This window comes from Stegodyphus dumicola, chromosome 6 (genome assembly GCF_044657685.1).
Source record: "Stegodyphus dumicola isolate Sdum_Otavi_A_Nest chromosome 6, ASM4465768v1".
NCBI classification, from domain to species: Eukaryota; Metazoa; Arthropoda; class Arachnida; order Araneae; family Eresidae; genus Stegodyphus; species Stegodyphus dumicola.
Genome location: NC_140773.1, coordinates 60,931,007 through 60,949,680, shown reverse-complemented (window position 1 = coordinate 60,949,680; position 18,674 = coordinate 60,931,007). Strand labels below are relative to the sequence as shown.

The 18,674-nt window shown below is 33.5% G+C and overlaps 1 protein-coding gene across 3 annotated transcripts in view; it reads left to right on the top strand.

Moving 5' to 3' along the window:
• LOC118194579 (uncharacterized) overlaps nucleotides 1–18,674 on the top strand; it is a 134,897-nt gene that overhangs the window by 78,917 nt on the left and 37,306 nt on the right. For all 3 annotated transcript variants that reach the window (XM_035365747.2, XM_035365746.2, XM_035365745.2), the window contains exon 2: nucleotides 624–3,098. In XM_035365747.2, the coding sequence (XP_035221638.1) occupies nucleotides 1,265–3,098 (1,834 nt within the window). In that variant the 5' untranslated portion in view covers nucleotides 624–1,264. The remainder of the gene's footprint in view (nucleotides 1–623; nucleotides 3,099–18,674) is intronic.

Genomic DNA, 18,674 nt, shown 5'->3' with positions numbered 1-18,674 from the left:
CACTGATAATGTCTAGATATTTAAGTTATCTTGTATTTAGTGTTCAGTATAAGATTTAATATTTATTATCGAACTATGAGATTAAAATTGGATGGTAGTCTAGAGAAGATTATTAGTTGTTTGTTATAAGATGTATAAAAATTCAAACAGTATTGTAGACTTTTAGAACAAAATCTCCAGCTTTTCGGTAAATATTAACCATAAAAATGGCAAAAAAAGGTTAGACAAAAAAGAGGTAAAGCGGTATGGTTTTACCACATCACAACAGAAATTCTCTTCACTGCTATATAAAACGCTTACATAAATTAAAAGTTCCGACATGTTCCGGGAGTAGGTAGAGCAAGATTAGTAAAACATTTTAACGACTTTATTATTCTAATATATAGAATAATCGTCATTTGGCAATGTAGAAGTTCTCATGTTTATTTTAGAACTGATAACAATTATTTCGCATTGTCGAACACCTGACGCCATTGAGAAAGAATTTAATAAAACAAGTGTGTAATTAAAGGGTGAATTGGAAGCTAAGGTTCGGTTTATCAGACTTTCAAGTATTAGATAAAATCTTTATCATCTACTGCTGGAAACATCTGCAACCGACTGATAAACACTTTTTCTTATAGGTGAATCATGGGAAATAGACACCCCCTGGATTGACCGTTTTGATCTTCATTGATATTCCTTTCGAAAGTTCGTCTGCAGAAGAGCTAAACAAAACAGAAGCTCCAAAAAGATATATTTATTGCTGCGGAACTTGACTTTGAATTTACATTTGGATATTTATTTTGAGTGCATTCCCGTATTTAGGTTCATTTATTTGCAATCATGTACCAAAAATTTAGATTTGTAAATGAGGCAATGATTTGTAAATTCAGAGAATTTGCTCTGCATTTTTATGATTGAATCCGAAATTCCTGTTATTTTACCTGATATCGCCATATATTTTTTCGAGTGATAAATATCATTTTGTTGTAACTGCATAAATAAGAAGAAGATGTTACTGAAGGAAAATATTCTTGAATGAGAAGAAATCGGATTCTTTGTAATAATATTTCCAGCATCGCAATAGATGACTAAGCAGAATCATACTGTGCATTGTTGATATATCTATAAAATCATGTGGATTTTTAAACACTTCCAAAAAACCTTTGCATTCAATACCGCTTTGGCCTGAGAGGCACATATGCTTAGAATATACTATCATTAAAATGGTAGAAAAGTTAAAATATGAACCTCTTTGATTGAAGACAATGCTTCAAATGAAATGGCTCGTTCTCAAGCAGATGCTTTTGACGGAGAGAAGGTTTCTAGTGAAAGAAAAGATGGAGATTCCGAAGTTTCGGATGATAGATCTAGCCCGGAGCAGGAACCGGACATCAAACAGGAGTCTGTTACCGATTTATCTGCACACATACCGAAAGAAAAATCCCGGGCAGATGAAAATGTTCAAAAACGACAGTCCTATCAACTTCACTCGGACCAACTTACAAATTTGCCTAATTTGGAAGAACATCTTCATTTGAATGAAGTGCTGCAAGAAGATAAAGAATTGGAAAATAATCCTCAGTATCACGAGGAGCAGCCACATATTCATCATCATCATACTTTCCATTCGAACAGTAGCGCACATGTTATGAAACATGGAGAACATGTTTATGACAATTATAGAATAGTAGAGCACAACAACGATCCTGGCGATCCCAGCATACCTTCCATCGGTGGTCATCATAGCAACCAAATTTCCAGTCCTCATGCTGTTGATACTTTCATGGAACACCAACACATGCAACGCCATCTTCATGAGACGCGTAAAGATGATGACGCTTTGTTGGAATCACAGTGCACTCAATGTACAGTAGAAGAATCGCATTTAAACCATGTTCATCACCAATATTCTGTTGCCGGTAATGACACCATGGAGCATTTGATTAATATGTCAAACCATCGGTCATCTATACTTCATCGAGAGCAGTCAAATCAAGACGAACATCACCATCATCGGGATTGTGAAGAAGGTAATGAACAGTCTCCTCATATCCTTCAAGTTGGTCATCACTCCGTGCAAGATGATAATAGAGTACAAGAAAATCATATTCACAACCCGCAGCATCATATAATGGAAGAAAATAGAAATGAATCCCGAATGTCTCGCCACGGTACTTTACAGCGTTTAAGTGAATGCAATGAAATAAATGTAGACTCTCATCTTTCCCGTTTGCACCAATCTGCTAATTCTTCAGTGCTTGATGAAAATGTTGAATCACATTCATCTTTATTACAGCACCGTCAACTAATGCAGAGAGAGAGTGAACTAGATAATGATCTTCAGCAGATTGATCATAATCAGAATGATACGCAACAGCATCAACATCATAATTCTTCCCTGTTGCACGAGAAAGACATTACTGCGCACATCATACAGCATGGAGGTGACATTTCTACTAACCGTTTGAACTTGGATCTTTCCTGCGCTCCTCACAATTCCTCGTTTCCTCACATAAGAAGTCCGGCCTCGCCTAGGGAATTCGATCGGCTGGGATATCATTTAGGCACACCTTTACATGCTGACTTTGGAAGGTCTCTTTCGGCTTTAAATGATTCTTCAGACCTGGCCGTAGACAGTTTGCCTTTAAGAAATATGCTTGTTCCCTCTACAATAAACTATCTCACAACTTCTTCAGGTATTGTAGCAACACGGGAGCTTGGAATAGATGCAGGAAATCTTCACGCAGTAAGTACTCCATCTATAACTTACCATCACTTACCTGATGCTACGGAAAGTCCGACAGCACCGTCAACCAGTAGCCCTTTGTACTTAACAGGTGTCAATACTCCTACTGCTGCCTCAAAACTTTTAGGAATATCACCTTATGCTCGAAGTCATGATAATAATAATGTTAATTCTCTCATGTGGAGTCAAGTGAATGAAGATTTAGTTTCTAAGTCATCACCTACTTTATCCATTCCGTCTTCCAGCATGCTGTCTCGGCCTAATAGCTCCGGCCATGTCTCTTCGTATGTTCCTGATCTTAGCACGTGGAGTGGATATGACAATGTACCTCAAAATGTTTCACTGCAGTTATCCAATTCATCTGGGGGTAAGTAACGAACTTGTTTACATTTCTTTAAAAAAAGTGTATAAAAATATCTTTGAGATTAGGATAAATGAAAAATACATTCTCCGCCAAGCTTACTGAATTAATTTATTAAAGTGAAATGTAGTATTAATTTTTAAATGTTGAGTTGTAATCATAAGAAAATAATTACACTAAAGTAAATAAGCACATTTTAGGTTCTTCTGTGATACCTGACTCTAGATGAATCCATTTCTAAACTTTTTTACACATTCAGTTTCACCAGCATTATTAAACTTAGTAATACCGACAAAGTCATCTTTTTTCTTCAAGCTGCCGGCGGCTAAGAAGTTAAAGTCCAGAAAATGTGGTTAGTTCATCCTGGCTTCGATACTTAGCAGCTAATAGATCTACATATAGCATTACATAATAGCGATTATGTAAGCTTTTCGAAATTATTCACTTACAAAATTTTCTCTGAACACAGGTAGTTTGACTCGGGCTCAATTCCCTGATGCATGAGAGTTTTCCTTGTTTTCATTGTGTGTAACGGAAATACGAGTCACTTTCCTTTGGAACGTCCTCAATGGAAGTATCTCTTCTCTTAGGCAAATAATCCTCGCACGCTTTGTCATACTGCAGATAACCCCTAATCACGTTTGTGGAACTTAAATGTGAACTCCTTTATAAAACCCTAAATAAGGGTAGTTTTTTCTAAACAGATAACACTTGAATGCTATGCCGTAGTTAAGAAAGCTATCATTTTGTTCTTCTGCTGAGAAGGGAATAAGTTTGGACTGTCGACCAAATTTCTTCGTTTTATGTTTAGCCTTTCTGAAGATGTAATAACATAATTTTGACAGAAATTCTAAGTTTATACATGGAGTCAGAGCTACACCGATTGCAAGAAAGGCAATTACTTCCACATATTTCAGTGATAACGTTCAGTACTTGTAGAAGAAAGGCATGCTTGAAGATCTTTCTTGCATTAATTCAATATTTTATATGAATAGCTATCTAAACATGTGAAATTTATTTTACGTTACCTCTACACATGTACAAATATTGCAAAAATTATAACTTAAGTTTTACTACCTGTTAGCTTTATGTTCTTTCCTATGCTCCTTGTCTCATCACGATAATCGCTCTGATACTGGGCTTTGTGAATTTTACTGGGAGAGGATAATTCAAAATTAAGAAGAAATCTTAACTGTGTCTCATTTGGAACCTGTTCCAGAATTCAAAATTTAAATTATATACTACACACTGTTTGGAGTCTATCTAAGTTGGACCCCCCTCTTTTCCCGCTACTACAAGTACTTTAATGGGACTTTTATTTTTTATTATTTTATCGAATACTTTTTTTTAATCCGGCTTTTCAAATTCGTATGAAAATATAAAGCTTTATCCCTGAAATACGAAATTGCCCTCAATCTTTCCTTTTCACCTGACCCACCAAACTAAATATCTTTCTTTTTCACCTGAACTTGATTTTTCTCCTTGCGGGCAGGAAAACTTAGCGGGTACAAAATAAAACATTTGTTTACTTTGTCTATCTGTTGTTTTGCTACTCAAACCGCTTGCAGAGTAGAATTAGTGCTCATCTTTGGTACAGCTCGGTTAAGTGCCAAGAAAATAGATAATTTCCTGTTTCTGCCCAAAGTGTTCTGCCTGAGTTTTGTCGTTGCAGTTACGTCTTTACTTAAGCGTACGAGCAAGCAGTTATTGAAAGATGACGAGAAATCACATAGTTTGTTTCTAATTAGTTGTATTACCTCACAAGTCATGGCTGGAAAAGCATTTAAATTTTGAGTCTTACCTTCTGTGCTAGTCGTTAAGCAATACCATCTCTAGAGACAAGTATCTGTACCAAACAATGCAGCCAGTGTCGAGACATAACTTCCAGGATCAGCCGTTAGGTGTAAAGAAAACAGTCCAAGTTGATTTTAACGTCTTAAAAGTTATAATACCACATGATAAATAAAGTTATAATATCACGAGGACAGAAATTAATATGAATTCGAGTATTAATAATGAATTCTTTTCTATGAGCATGGTTAACAAAAACGACAAACTGGTCTTGAAACAGTGAACATTCATTAACTAGAAATCGCTTAATTCGAAACTTTATTTAATTCAAGTAAAATCTAAAATACCTTAATTTTCAATAATGAAGAAACATTAATGAATTTTTTAATAGTCTTACGATTTCGAATAATTCAGAGTAAAAAGAAAAAGGAAAATCCAGATTATTATAATTGCCGTGACTAATACTACTACTATTATTTCTCAATTGGGTCAGAACTTTACTTTTCATTCATTTCTGTCTCCAACCGACCATGTGCCTTTTATAAGACGCATAGTCCAGTCGAGTGAGTCATGGAGGTAGGAAAGGGAGGAGGGGCCAACCCGCGCTAAAAGTGAAGCACTGCTTTGAGGCTTGGGTCACCAGATGGGGTGTTCTTTGTTTACATTCAGAAGCTCGCTTGACAAGATTCTGATAGTATTTCGACACACGACAGTTCCATAGAAATCGAAAAGGGACACTTTCGCATGAAAGAAACATTCATAGTGGGATGGATAATAGCAATTTGTATAGTTTAGCAACAGCGATTTTGATTATGAATTTGTTTTATAAAATTATAAGCTGTTGCACTACAAAAATATAGATTTTAAGAAAAATGTTATGCTTAAAGAATGAAAAATACCTTACGGTACATTTAAAATTGTATACGTCTTTCGATACACTTGATAAGAGTATTCGCTACTTTTATTTTATTTTCCAAACGTAAAAATGTTTTAAATAAAACAAATTTTTTTCACATCCATATATTATTGTAACATGTACCTTTCAAAATTTTTTAGAGGAGAGGCTTTACTGCTGCTCATTTTAAACCCATCGTTTTAATTTTATATATCTGAAAAATAATCACTTTGGGCTTACACGTTTTATAAATATAAAATTATGTACGTTAAAATATTTGTAATTAGGCACATAGGTCAGATTAAATAGATTAACGCATGCAAGGGCTATCTGCCTAAAGAGAGAGATGCCATCGTGGAAGAATTTTGAAGAAAAACTGACTTTTGAGTGGGTATTAAAAATAATACTTATAATTTTCATTCAAATTATATTCATATATATTTTTTGTGTAAAACTTTCGGGTGTATGCTAAATTAGTGTAAATTACTTTACACGAAAAATATAGTAAATGCACAGAAATTAAAGATTTGCACATGCCGGAAATGAAAAATAGGAAATATGTATGGGTATTTATGCATGTACTTGCAAAAAGCATGTATCTGCCTTTGACAAAATACTTAAATATTCATTAAATTATTTATAAATGCATTTGAAATGAAGAATTTATTCACTTATAAACAACTGTGAAAGTACTGTGAAGAAATCTAATTATTAAATGTATCTAATTTATAATGATTATAAATGTTATTTAAATATATAATAACCTTAATATTGAATTGTAAACATAAATTGAAATCCTGTTGACAAATACGTTATAAAACTATTTAAGCAAGAATTGTTCGTATTGGAAAGCAATCTGTTAAAAGGTATTGTAAAGCAAATGCTATGAGATGCGCACTTAAGAACGTAATAAAGCGTTTTGGAATATGTATTGTTGAAATGAAGGGTAAAAAAAAATCTGATAAGTATTATTAAAAGAATTATTCCCCTTAGATTTTATAATAACTCAGTTACAAGTTTTAAATAATACTTAAAAAAAAAAAAAAAAAAAAAAAAAAAAAAAAAAAAAAAAAAAAACCTTATTTTATTCCCTTTTAGAAATGTTCAGAGAAAATCAAGTACTATTTAATACCTATTTAATTATTAGGAATTAGCGAAATACTTATTTAAAGTATTTCGCTAATTCCTAATAATTCTCTAATTTAAAATGAACCGAATAGAGCATTAATTATAAATTGACTTGCATTTTTCGATTTAAAAGATGCTTCAGAAGCCAAAAATCCTGTCATATTTAAGAAAGTATTTTAGGAAGAAGCTCTATAAATAGAAAAGAAATAATGCATAGTTTTAATATTAATGTTTTCACATACTTAGGACTCTGAAGTGTTGTAGAAAAAGAAAATATATACATTTATATGTATATTTAAGACGTAATTACAAAATATTTACATCCGAACGCGTCAAATTCCATAGAACTCAATGGTAAATGACCCAATGTTTTGGTCACCACGTAGGGATCGCCGGTGCTTCAGAGCAGGGTACGGGAGAAACCTGTTTAGGGCGACTCCATCTTACTTCCTACCTCCATGGAGTGAGTTCACTTTCCGCTTCCAGCTGTTGTGTAAAAGTAGTTTCTGTACGACAGTGTCCACTAGCCTTGATCAACTGCCTTTGGAATATTAATACTTTTCCGGAAAAAATAATCACACTCATTCGTTTTCTAATCTATAATTGCAATATTCTGCTCCAAATCAGAAATCCAAAACTTCGATTTCTGAAGTGAAAATGGGAATTATTAAAAGTGTTGCGTGGCCGACTAAAATGTGGAATAGTAATTGAATACGAAATAAGAGTAATATTTTGTTTACCTATTTAAAAAAAACCAATACTCTATTTTCAAAGCATGGGAGAAGAAATATTTGCTAAAAGACGAAAATGTTGATGTTATCATTCGTAATGTAATCAAATCATCCGTAAATGGATCTATATTGGAACCTAAAACAAAGGAATTCATACGACTTATGGAGTTATTTTTTTAATAAATTCGTTATAAAATTTATTTCAAATATAACTTACAGAAATTAAATTTTTTTATAGTCCCTATAATTTCCAGCGAACAAAGTCCACTATACCTGAAAATCTAGATAACTCTTTTGTCTTTTTTTTTTTTTTTTTTTTTTCAGTTAAAAAAAAGGCATATTTGTTGTTAGAAAAATTAATGACGCAATTCAAGCAGTAATTAGGATAAACAAAAATTATAAATACAAAACATTACGGTACTAACTACTAAATTAGTAATATTTATAGGCGATATGTTTGGGGAATATACATGTCGATTATATATACGAAAATTAATTTAATAGCTTTGTAAAACTTTCTGAGGGCTGCATTATCGTTTCACGTTATATAAATCAAAGATAAAAAATCTGAAATAAATTTATTAATGAAAGTAAAACCTGATTTTTATTCGCCTAGGGAAAAAAGAGAAAGCACTTTGTGTAACTAGAGTTTTGTTATAAATAATTTTCTGCCGAAATATATTACTACTGTTATGAATACCTGAAATAATTATTGCTATGGTAGTCTTTAAAACTATAATTTTCTTCTTTCCATACGGATTACTGCGAGTATTAAAAAAGTGCAACAGTCAGTTGCACTTTTTTAAAACAAATGACAGGTTTTTTGCAAATCACTGCAAACACAAAAAAAAAAAAAAAAAAAAAAAAATCATAATAGTAAGTTAAATAACTCTTATCGTTCCAAATTATTGATTTGTATTACCGTATATTCCGGCGTATAACACTCACTTTCAGTACAAAAAAAAAAAAAAAAAAAAGATGGAAATTTACGGGTGTGTGTTAAACGCCGAGTATAAAAATGAGGAATCAGTACAAAAGAATGGATTTTCTATATGTTCCTAAATGCTGTTAATTTAAAAGAAATGGCATACCTTATGAACTTAAAAATTTTTATCATCAGATAACATAAGAGGCTCGTCACCTTCGTCTTCCGATATAACTTCAGGCACATCATCGAATTTTGGTTTATCTTCACCATCATTGTTACTCTGATCCATAAATAAATAATCATCATAATTCGTTTCATCTTTCACCAACACCAAGCACCCTTGCTGCAGCACGATTTCCATTTTCTTTCGCAAAATAAATGGCTTTGCATTTGAAACCAACGCTGTATTTGTTTCTTTTCGCGGGATCCATATTGACTACTAAAAGGAACACTAGCTCAACTGTATTTCAACTAAAGCAAATGCGATTTACTAAAGCTTTCGATTTTCACTTCAAAATCACGGCTTCAGATGACTACAGAAAGAAAAAACATCTAACTCCTAATTCCACGAATTCATTGAGGTCCGAAGTGCATTCTTACTCCAAACTATATCCCCCTTTTCTCAAACCCTAAAATGGCATTCTTTTGGACATCTGCATTGTATACAGTCCACCTTCTTTGCAGGAATATTGACTCCCTGAAGCATTTAACGCAGACACATATTGTTCTCCTCATTACTTGTTAATTCGGTATATTGTTCAAAAGGCTAGGACAAATCTACGAATAAGTGACCTAAAATGATAAGAGCATTGCACATGTAATTAATTAGAAATGCTGCCAATCAATCAAAGCTACCAGGGTAATCTGTAATGAAACACAGTAATTAAAAATTTAATTATTTAATATGATCGTAGCAAACGATTAATCTATGACTTTTCGACTATAGAAACATGTTTAATGCTCATTAAGTTATAATTCTAATGATGATAGGAACAGGAACAGCTTTAAGCTACTGCTTAAAGTTACTGTAGCAACTGGAAAAATTAATTAGTCATTTGTAATTCACATGCTTGTTTCACAGCAAGCATTTTTGCACTTTCACAAAAGAGAACATACATTGTTCACAAATAAGAGAATCAATAAAAAAATTTATGAACAGTCAAAATTTTCAACTACTATTCGAAATTAAAATCAAAGCTTACAGAATTATTAATTTTGCAACCACAGCAATAATAATTGATTAAAAAATATAAACTTTTTACGCCATTTTTTAATTTAATTATTAAATTTAAATTTCTTTCATATTTTAAAGCTATAATTACATATGTTCATTAAATGACCTAAACTAAGTTTCGAAACTTACAGTCTTACAAGTGCGTATGGATATTTAAGATTTTTTTTTTTTGAGGCTAGCTTTTGATTTTAAAGATGAACTCAGATGCGCTGGGAGATCATATGTAGCACACATTTTGCATTCATTCTCACATTAATTCCATGCCAATAATGTAAGATTCCACTAAATATTGATTGTGGTAGAGTACTTTCAGAAACATTCTGACCATATGAGACGTATATAGTTGTCCTAATGTTCCTCTAATTCTAACATCATTAAGCTTTTCTTAGACGCTCTGAAACCGTGGTTTCCAAAAAGTGGTTTGGTCAAAAAGTGGTTTGGTCTAGTGGTTTCGTGGAACCTCGGGGATCTGCGAGTCATACACAAATGGGGGGGGGAAGAAAAAAAAGAAAATTATAAAGCACTCGCACTAGTTGACTAGTGTTTATTAAGATTATGCTGAGGATGATGGTTCGGTAAAACTATCGAAACTAGTCCTGTGAAAATTTGAAAATATAACGTTAATGTTTGTTGCTTGACTTCCAAATTAACAGTGTTTATTAATTAAAAAATATCAACATACTATAAGGTATTTCTCTCGCCTTCTTAGCATGCCTTCGCGGTTTAGTGGTAAGCACACTCGGCGTGTATTCGAGAGGTCCGAGGTTCGAGTCTCGGCGAGAGCATTGCTCATTTTCATCTCTCCTGCTTCGAAATAACCTAATGTCTCTACAATACATTTAGTTATCTTTGAAAATTAATGAGAAGTTTCACATGTGAGCTGCTGACATTCGTGACGCGACGTCACCCGTGACTAACGGTGACGGCAGCTCGGGTTTTTCAATTCAGTCAATATGTATGCAAAATTGCTCCTCTCACAGCTATAAACGTTTTAATGCCATTCGGAACAACGCATTTACGCGAAAAGTCTTTCTCAACGTATGTGGCAACAGAAACAACATATAGAAACAAATTAAATACAGAATATGAAATGCGACTGCAGATAACATCAACAGAGATTGACTTCGAAAGTCTAATTACTAAAGAAATTGTCTCTACGGAATTTAAAATTAGGTAGAAAATAGCCTTAGACTCATATAAATTTTGAATGAACCTCTATCGATTCGAGAGCAATGAAGCGTCGAACAAAAGCTTTTTCTTCCTTAAGAAGAAGGACCATACTACGTCAGACGCTGACACGGCATAAGTTAACTATCTCAGCAACAGGCAACTCTTAAGTAGAAAATTAAGCATATCAGCAATATTTCAGATTTAAGAAATTTGCGAGATTAGTATATGCGATATCAGCATCAAGGCAAACTTAGCGTGCAGTCATAAGTTACGTCTACCCTCTCCTTGTTTCGTTTTCTGTCTAGATATTCGCAACAAAAAGCTTCTTGGAGGAAACAAATCCAGGAAATAAGAAAAAACAAAAAATATTAATTGTTATCATCTTCCAGCAAAAATTAGGACCATGAGCACCTGAATCTCCCTTTCGAACCGATACACTATAATATGTATCAGGGATAAAATATCCAAAATAAAAACGGTCACAGTAGAACTTCATCGGTGTTCTCTAAGCTTCTGATACGCATGTTTTCTCCCTCTCTACCTGCTTGGTGGCTATAAATGTATATTATCAATGGTTAGGGAATATTTAATTGACCTTTCTTTATTTCCGTACGTCACATACTTTTCCGTTAAAATTTGTCTTCTTTTTGCTTCTCATTAATGTCATGTTAACCCTGTGACCTTTCTCGTTATTTTATTGGGGGAAAAATTGTTTTTATTTCTATCACTCTTTCAATTAGTATTTTGTGGTGTGCAGTACAGGAACTAAATTTCTTGTGCAAATACGATTTATTTCGATCTACATCGTATATTCGTTCTGCATCGTATATCGTTAAATAATAACTCAGTTTAATTAGAAGAAATAACTACAAAAATTAATTCTGAAAGGTTTCAGATTTTGAATTACGTCCAAAGGGGCGTTTTTTTAACGCTTCGTGTGTTACCTTTACTTATTAAATATCATGTTCTTTGCACTTAAAACATAAAATTCAGTTCAATAATGTCACAAAATAATTTTAAAAGGAGCATACCTTTAGAATTTCCGATACACAGTTCCGCGCGCTGGAGATAAAAAGTTTTTTTTTTTTTTTTTTTTTTTTTTTTTTTTTTCCCGTAGAGTGTTGCCATTGCTCGCTTTGAAATCGTTGAGTTTATTAATCAAAAATTCGTTAAAGGTTTGCAAAATATGAAATCGATATTGAAACAAATTCCAAATTTCAAATTTCGTCTTCCACATGCCCCTATTCGTAGGAGGATTACGGTAACGTTATTCAAAATTCGATGGCTCTATGCACCTTTTTTTATCACAATGCGAGAAATATACATACATTTATGCAGATTTTTCATTATTTAATTTCTTCAAATATAATGCAGGGCTCTAACATTTGGTGGCAACAGCTGGAAAAATGAAACGGACATTTATAGCAATTCATCGCAAAATCGCAAAACGAAAACAATAGTCCTTCAGAGATAAAGGCCCCTTTGGACTAATTCTTTGTAGAATAAAAATTCTAGAGAAATATATATAAAGATGTAATAAAACAAAAAATTCAAATGTTTTGCGACTCGCCAAAAGGACTACTGGGTCGCGATCCATATTTTGCACTGTAAAGTATACTGGTACAGTGTGTAAGTGTGCAAAATATGCGGTGCAAAGCGCACCGATGCAGTGCACACGAATTGTTAATGAACCTTTAGTTTGGCTGATGTGTGACAAATCACAGTAATAAGATATGTTACAAATTCTCAAAGATTTAAAGTCAGAAATGGGATCATTAAAAGTCGAACTGCGAATTTTACTGATAACATTCTTATAGAAAAACAACTTGAAAACATCTGAAGAATCCGAGCGATTTTGTAACTAATAGAAAGACAGAATGGAATAATGACAAGATTAACCTTGTTATATCTTAACGTTTCCACGTTCCATTGCTGTTTCCCTCAATAGATAGCGCTACGTTTGTGCTCCTTTTGCTTCGCCCATTGCTTTCGGTAACAGTTGCAAAAACAATCGTCGCTTGTCCCGTTTTTTACTTATTGAAAATACAAAGCGAAATGAACTTTGTTGCTACATACTATGTTAAATTGAATTTTCTACCTATTTAAAATTTTATACTTGTTTCTACTTGTGAAATTGTACTGTTCATAATTTATACTAATGCATATAACATTATACTAATCATGGAAGGAAACTACAAGTTCGCTATTCGTTCGACAGTACCGTGTGATACAGAAACGGTTCACCGGTTCACCACATGGGTTTCTTATTCTGCCCATTACTGTGAATGAACTGCTTACTTAAAATGAAAAGTTTGCATTTCAAAACTGCAAGTAAAACTTCTAATTATTGTAAAAGTAAAATATATAAGAATTGTAAATGTATTCAATAATTAAAACATCTGAATGTAAATCTACCAAGAATGAACTGAAAGTATGACCTAAGCGCCAGTTTTCGTTACATGTGCGCTAAACTAAAAAGCAAAGTTTAAACTTGTCTTAAATTATTACCTTGACTTCTCCATTCTTCATTTTCACCCTCGGTTGTGAGGTGCGATAGCACCCTGAGTTAAAAAACTAACGCGAGGGGCCTTGGTGCCAAAAATTTGAGTGTTCTGGTTAAAATTCTTGTAATTAATACCAGTATCGAGAGTGAGGATACAAATCCATATCCCGTTTTCCAACAATGTTTTGCTCCTGAAAAAAGGAAACTTGTCTTGTAAGATTCTCACTAGTATAATTCTCAGTTACTGTAGAAAGTGACGAATCTTAAATCGCTTAAGTTCGTGTGACAAGAAATAACAAGATGGAATTGTAACTAACCCTTTATTATTCCAATACGATTTAACAAAACTCCGTCTTGGAGTGTACAATGAGAGCCGACACTTGAGCTTGAACTTAAGAGACTAAGAAACTAAGATTAACTAACTAAGATTAACTAAAGAAACTAAAACTAAGATTAACTAAAATATAGCCGAGGCTATCAAGATTCTAATCGAGTTCGCCCCTTAACTCTATTTGACTACGAAGCTTATCAAGGGCCTGAGTACGGCCGAGCGTAATAACAGCTTTGAGAGAGAGAGTAGCCAAAAGGCAGACGCGCGCAAATCAGAAACTCTGATTCTCTCTAACTCTGTAAGTAGACTTCGCGGTTTAAATACCGCTCCTCCTCATTAAGTATTCAGAAAGATTCCAAAACTACGTTCTGGCCGGAAGTGGTAAGTTTGTAGAGACATTAGGTATTTTTTGAAGCAGGCAAGATGAAAAATAAGCAACCGCCTTCGCCGGGAATCGAACCTCGGACCTCTGGAATACCAGCCCAGCGTGCAGAACCACTACACCACGAAGGTACGATAGGAAGGCGGGAGAAATACCATATATACTACCCCTTTTAAAGGGCGATTGGGGTTTTTAAGGGAACCAATCGCCAAATCCTGGGTGTGGAGAGTCATCATCCACAACCCTTTTAGTTCAGGCGCCACTGTAGAGACATTAGATATTTTTTTGAAGCAGGCAAGATGAAAAATAAGCAACCGCCTTCGCCGGGAATCGAACCTTGGACCTCTGGAATACCGGCCCAGCGTGTAGAACCACTACACCACGAAAGAACGCTAGGAATGCGGGAGAAATACCTTATAATTTGAAGTAAAGAATTTGACAGGAAAGGAACTTTAACTTAAAATTTAACTGCTAATAAAATTAACATAATCCTTACAGTCTGATCCCCCTCGAAAGGTGTAAAGTTTTATTCAAATTCTAAGTCAAACAAAGGTTCCCTTTTATTCATAATGATGTATTTCTTTTGCATTTGATAGAAAATTATCGAGTTATTTCGTTAAGCTACTTGCTTCTTGTAATTCCCATGAGGGGGATGTACTACACTTAAAAGAATTAGAGGAGGAAAGATTTTCATGAGGAGGTTTGACACGGGCCTCCAATTTTGCAAATTGAGCTCTGATTACCACAAATGTTAAAAAAAAATAAATAAATAAATAAAAAATAAAAAAAAAAAAAAGTTAAAAATGAAAATATAATATAAAAAAGTGTATTTTAAGATACTAAAGTACATGTAAGGAGAACAAAACAACGATAATATGCTTTCATTATAATATCAAAGTAATTGCAAAGCGATAACACTGCTTTAAGGTCCTGTGGTCTCAAATTGGCGGCCCATGAAGCAATTTCAATAATACTTCATTCATTATTTCATATTGAATTTCAATATTGGGCGTCAAAGTTTACGTTATTTTCTTTGTAGAGACATTAGGTTTGTTTGGAATCAAAAGAGATTGAAAAATTAGAAACGCCTTTCCCGGGAATCGAACCACGGACCTCTGGAATACACGCCCAGCGTGCAGACCACCACACCACGAAGACATGCAAAGAAGGCGGGAGAAATACCTAATAATCTTACCCTTAAAATTAACATAAATAACTCGCCAAAAAATTCTATAAATGAGGCTAATTGATTTACAGCGAGATATAGATCTTACTCATAGATCTGATTGCACAGATTTTATTCCAAAGAGCGTTAGCTATTAGTCTCTAAATGGCATTTTGCGTTGAATCGCTAAAAGCGTTGAATCACTTTTCAAATTGCTGCATCCAATAGTGTCGCCCTGTATTATATTTAAAGAAACTAAGTAATGAAAAATCTGCATGATTGTACGTATGTTTCTCGAACTATGAAAAAATAACGGTACCTAGAGACATCAAGTTTTAAATAACGTAGTCTTCCACTCGAACATGGGTACCTGGAAGCCCGAATTTTCAATTTTCAATTTGTTTTACTGTCTATTTCTTATTTTGTAAAACTTTAACGAATTTTTGATTAACAAACTCAAGGATTTAAAAGTGAGCAATGGCAACACTGTACGAAAAAAGAAAAAAAAAAAAAAAAAAGTTTTTATCCTCAGCGCGCGAGACTGTCTATCGGAAATTCTAAAGATGTGCTTTTAAATATTTTGTGATAATGCTGTTGAATTGAATTTTATGTGGTGTAAGTGCGAAGGACATAATATTTAATAAATGAAGGTTATTCACAAAAAGTTTTTTAAATGCCTCTTTAGACGTAATGTAAAATCTGGAAGCTTTTATTTTTCATTTTTTTATAAACTTTTATTCCTGCTGTCAAAAACCAAATAAGCATAATTACTCTGTTTCAACACTAAGAGTAATCGCTTTGTTTGGGAATACACGTATATGTGAACAACTTTGTTTCACAATTTAAAATTACAAACAAAAGAACCCGATTGGCGGATGAACATGTACAATCCGTAATGAAAATAAATCTTCTCAAAATTGCAAACTTTATCTGAATCAAAACACTATCATGAGTCAGAGTAAGAGATAAAAGATGTGTATAATTATTTATATTAAAAACATTGTATTTTTGCTTCCTTGTACGAAGTAAAGGAAGTATAGGTATCGCGAAACATTTCGGGTATCATATTATTTCAACGAAAATATCCATTTCAACCTCTCTCGAAACTATTTGAACGATATTTTTGCATGACATCTATACGTACATATAGAAGACTACAAACGACGTACGTACAAACAAACGACTGTTTTTGCCCAAAAGGATTGTAAAATGGATTCAGAAGAGATTTTTTCTTGACGTCGGTACGTATGTATATATCTCTGTATCTCACATAATCTAAGAATGAGCAGCCGTAGAACGTTGAAAATTTGTATATAATCTCTGTTATAACATGTAGTTATGCATCTCCCTTTTCCTTTGCTGCACCGATCGTATATTAATATATATATTTAACAAACGTTCTCTATTCGTAAAAAGCAAATTTAAAGTTAATTAAATTTTAAATGAAATTGAATTACAAATAAATTCATTATTGCTGGTATATATGTTACCGGCAAAATTTGAAATCCGGCATCCGAAAAATTCTATAGAATGCCTAAAACTAGCCAGTAATGTGTGAAACAATTTTATATATCACACATTTCCTAGGCATCCTATAGAATACCAAATGAGAAACCGGGCAAAGTATAAAATACATCTCCGATTTTCTTTTCGAATATCACGGCGGCAAGGCACGTGACGTTTAACGCGCGCCTCAGGCTTAGAATTTGTCAGTTGCACTTTGCGGTTTGTTCAGGAGGGTCAAAATATGCAATTTACTGAAATTTGTTCAACAAAAAAATTAGCTTTTTATATTGCTGCATGTAAATGGAGGAGCAAACTGTAGTATTGGAGAAGTAATCATAGACTATGGTCAAGAAAAAACAATTCGACGATGAGCTGTCTAAAATTCGAGTTACTTATGCAAAACACAGTTTTTTCTTAACCAAAACTACTTAACATGAAGTTAATAAATGATGTACATTAAGCCAAAATGACTACTAAGAAGGAACCCAGGAACTATTGATTGCTGAATCATTACGATATGATGATTGTGGAAAACAAAAGTAAACTCGTTTATCTTATTAAAGAAGGCGTCACTTACAGTATTATGTCACTGACTCTGAGTTATTTCACTTAATTCATGAAGCTCATTTGGCTATTGGACACGGAGGACGTGATAGAATGTTGAGAGAACTTTGAACCAAATACAAAAATGTTACACGTCATTATATTGAACTGTACATTCACCTTTGTGAACCTTGCCAGAAAAAACAGAAAGGGCATTGTTGTGAAACGTGATTTTTTTCAATTCCCGTTGTCAGGTAGATCTTACTGACTTTCAGTCTCAGCCAGAGAGAATAAATATTTATTATGGTGTACAAAGCTCATCTCACAAAATTTGCGGTTCTCAAGTCTCTAACGTCAAAAAGAGCTGAAGAAGTAGCTTACAACCTAATGGACATATTCTTGTTGCTTGGAGCGCCATCTATATTACAGTCTGACAATGGTAGAAAATTTGCCAATAAATTGGAAACAAGCTTGAAGGAGGTTTGGTCAGCATGTAGGACAACATGTCTGACCGCTGGAGTGAAGAAGTGCGTTTCGCTCAGTTTGTGAAAAATAAGAGTTTATCATTCTGAGATCACAAGAACACCATACAAAGCTCTTTTGGGCTGCAAACTTAGAGCTTACAATGTCTTTTCTACCCGAAGATATTTTTAAAGACATAAATACAGAGGAGCAGCTAGAAAAAGTAATAGAAAGTGTCCAAACAATGGGAAAAGGTGAAACTTATCAGATTATGCAAGAAAAAGAGGCTGTTTCAAAAGCATGGAAGAGATTATAGTCGATAGTGACGGAAATTTCTTCCATGAGCATGTCTTCATGATGTTGGGTTTAAACATGATGAAGACATGCATATCGAAGAAATTTCCGTTTCTGATACATGTTGACTGTGTTTAAAGGAAATGAGTGATGCACTTGCATGGAAAAAAGTGTCGTCAAAAAATTCATACTTTTTGTGGCCATGCCAGTAAAGATGGTGAAATGGATAATTTGTTCACCCTTTGTTTCAAAACTGAATATGCTATTGAAGGTAAAATAAATTCTAAAATCAATCTGAAAGGAGAAAATGAAAAATGAAAATGAATTCGGAAAACAAATTTCCCACTGCTTCTTTGGAGAATACTGTGCAAGTTTCTATTCGTGACATCGACAAGGCGCGAGGTGATTCGCGCAATATATTGGCAGTTGTAAAAATGAGTGCGACAGAGGATGGTTTTTACCGATTTAACTTCTAAAGGAATTTTGAAACAAGTATATGCAAGATCACAATTTACTTTA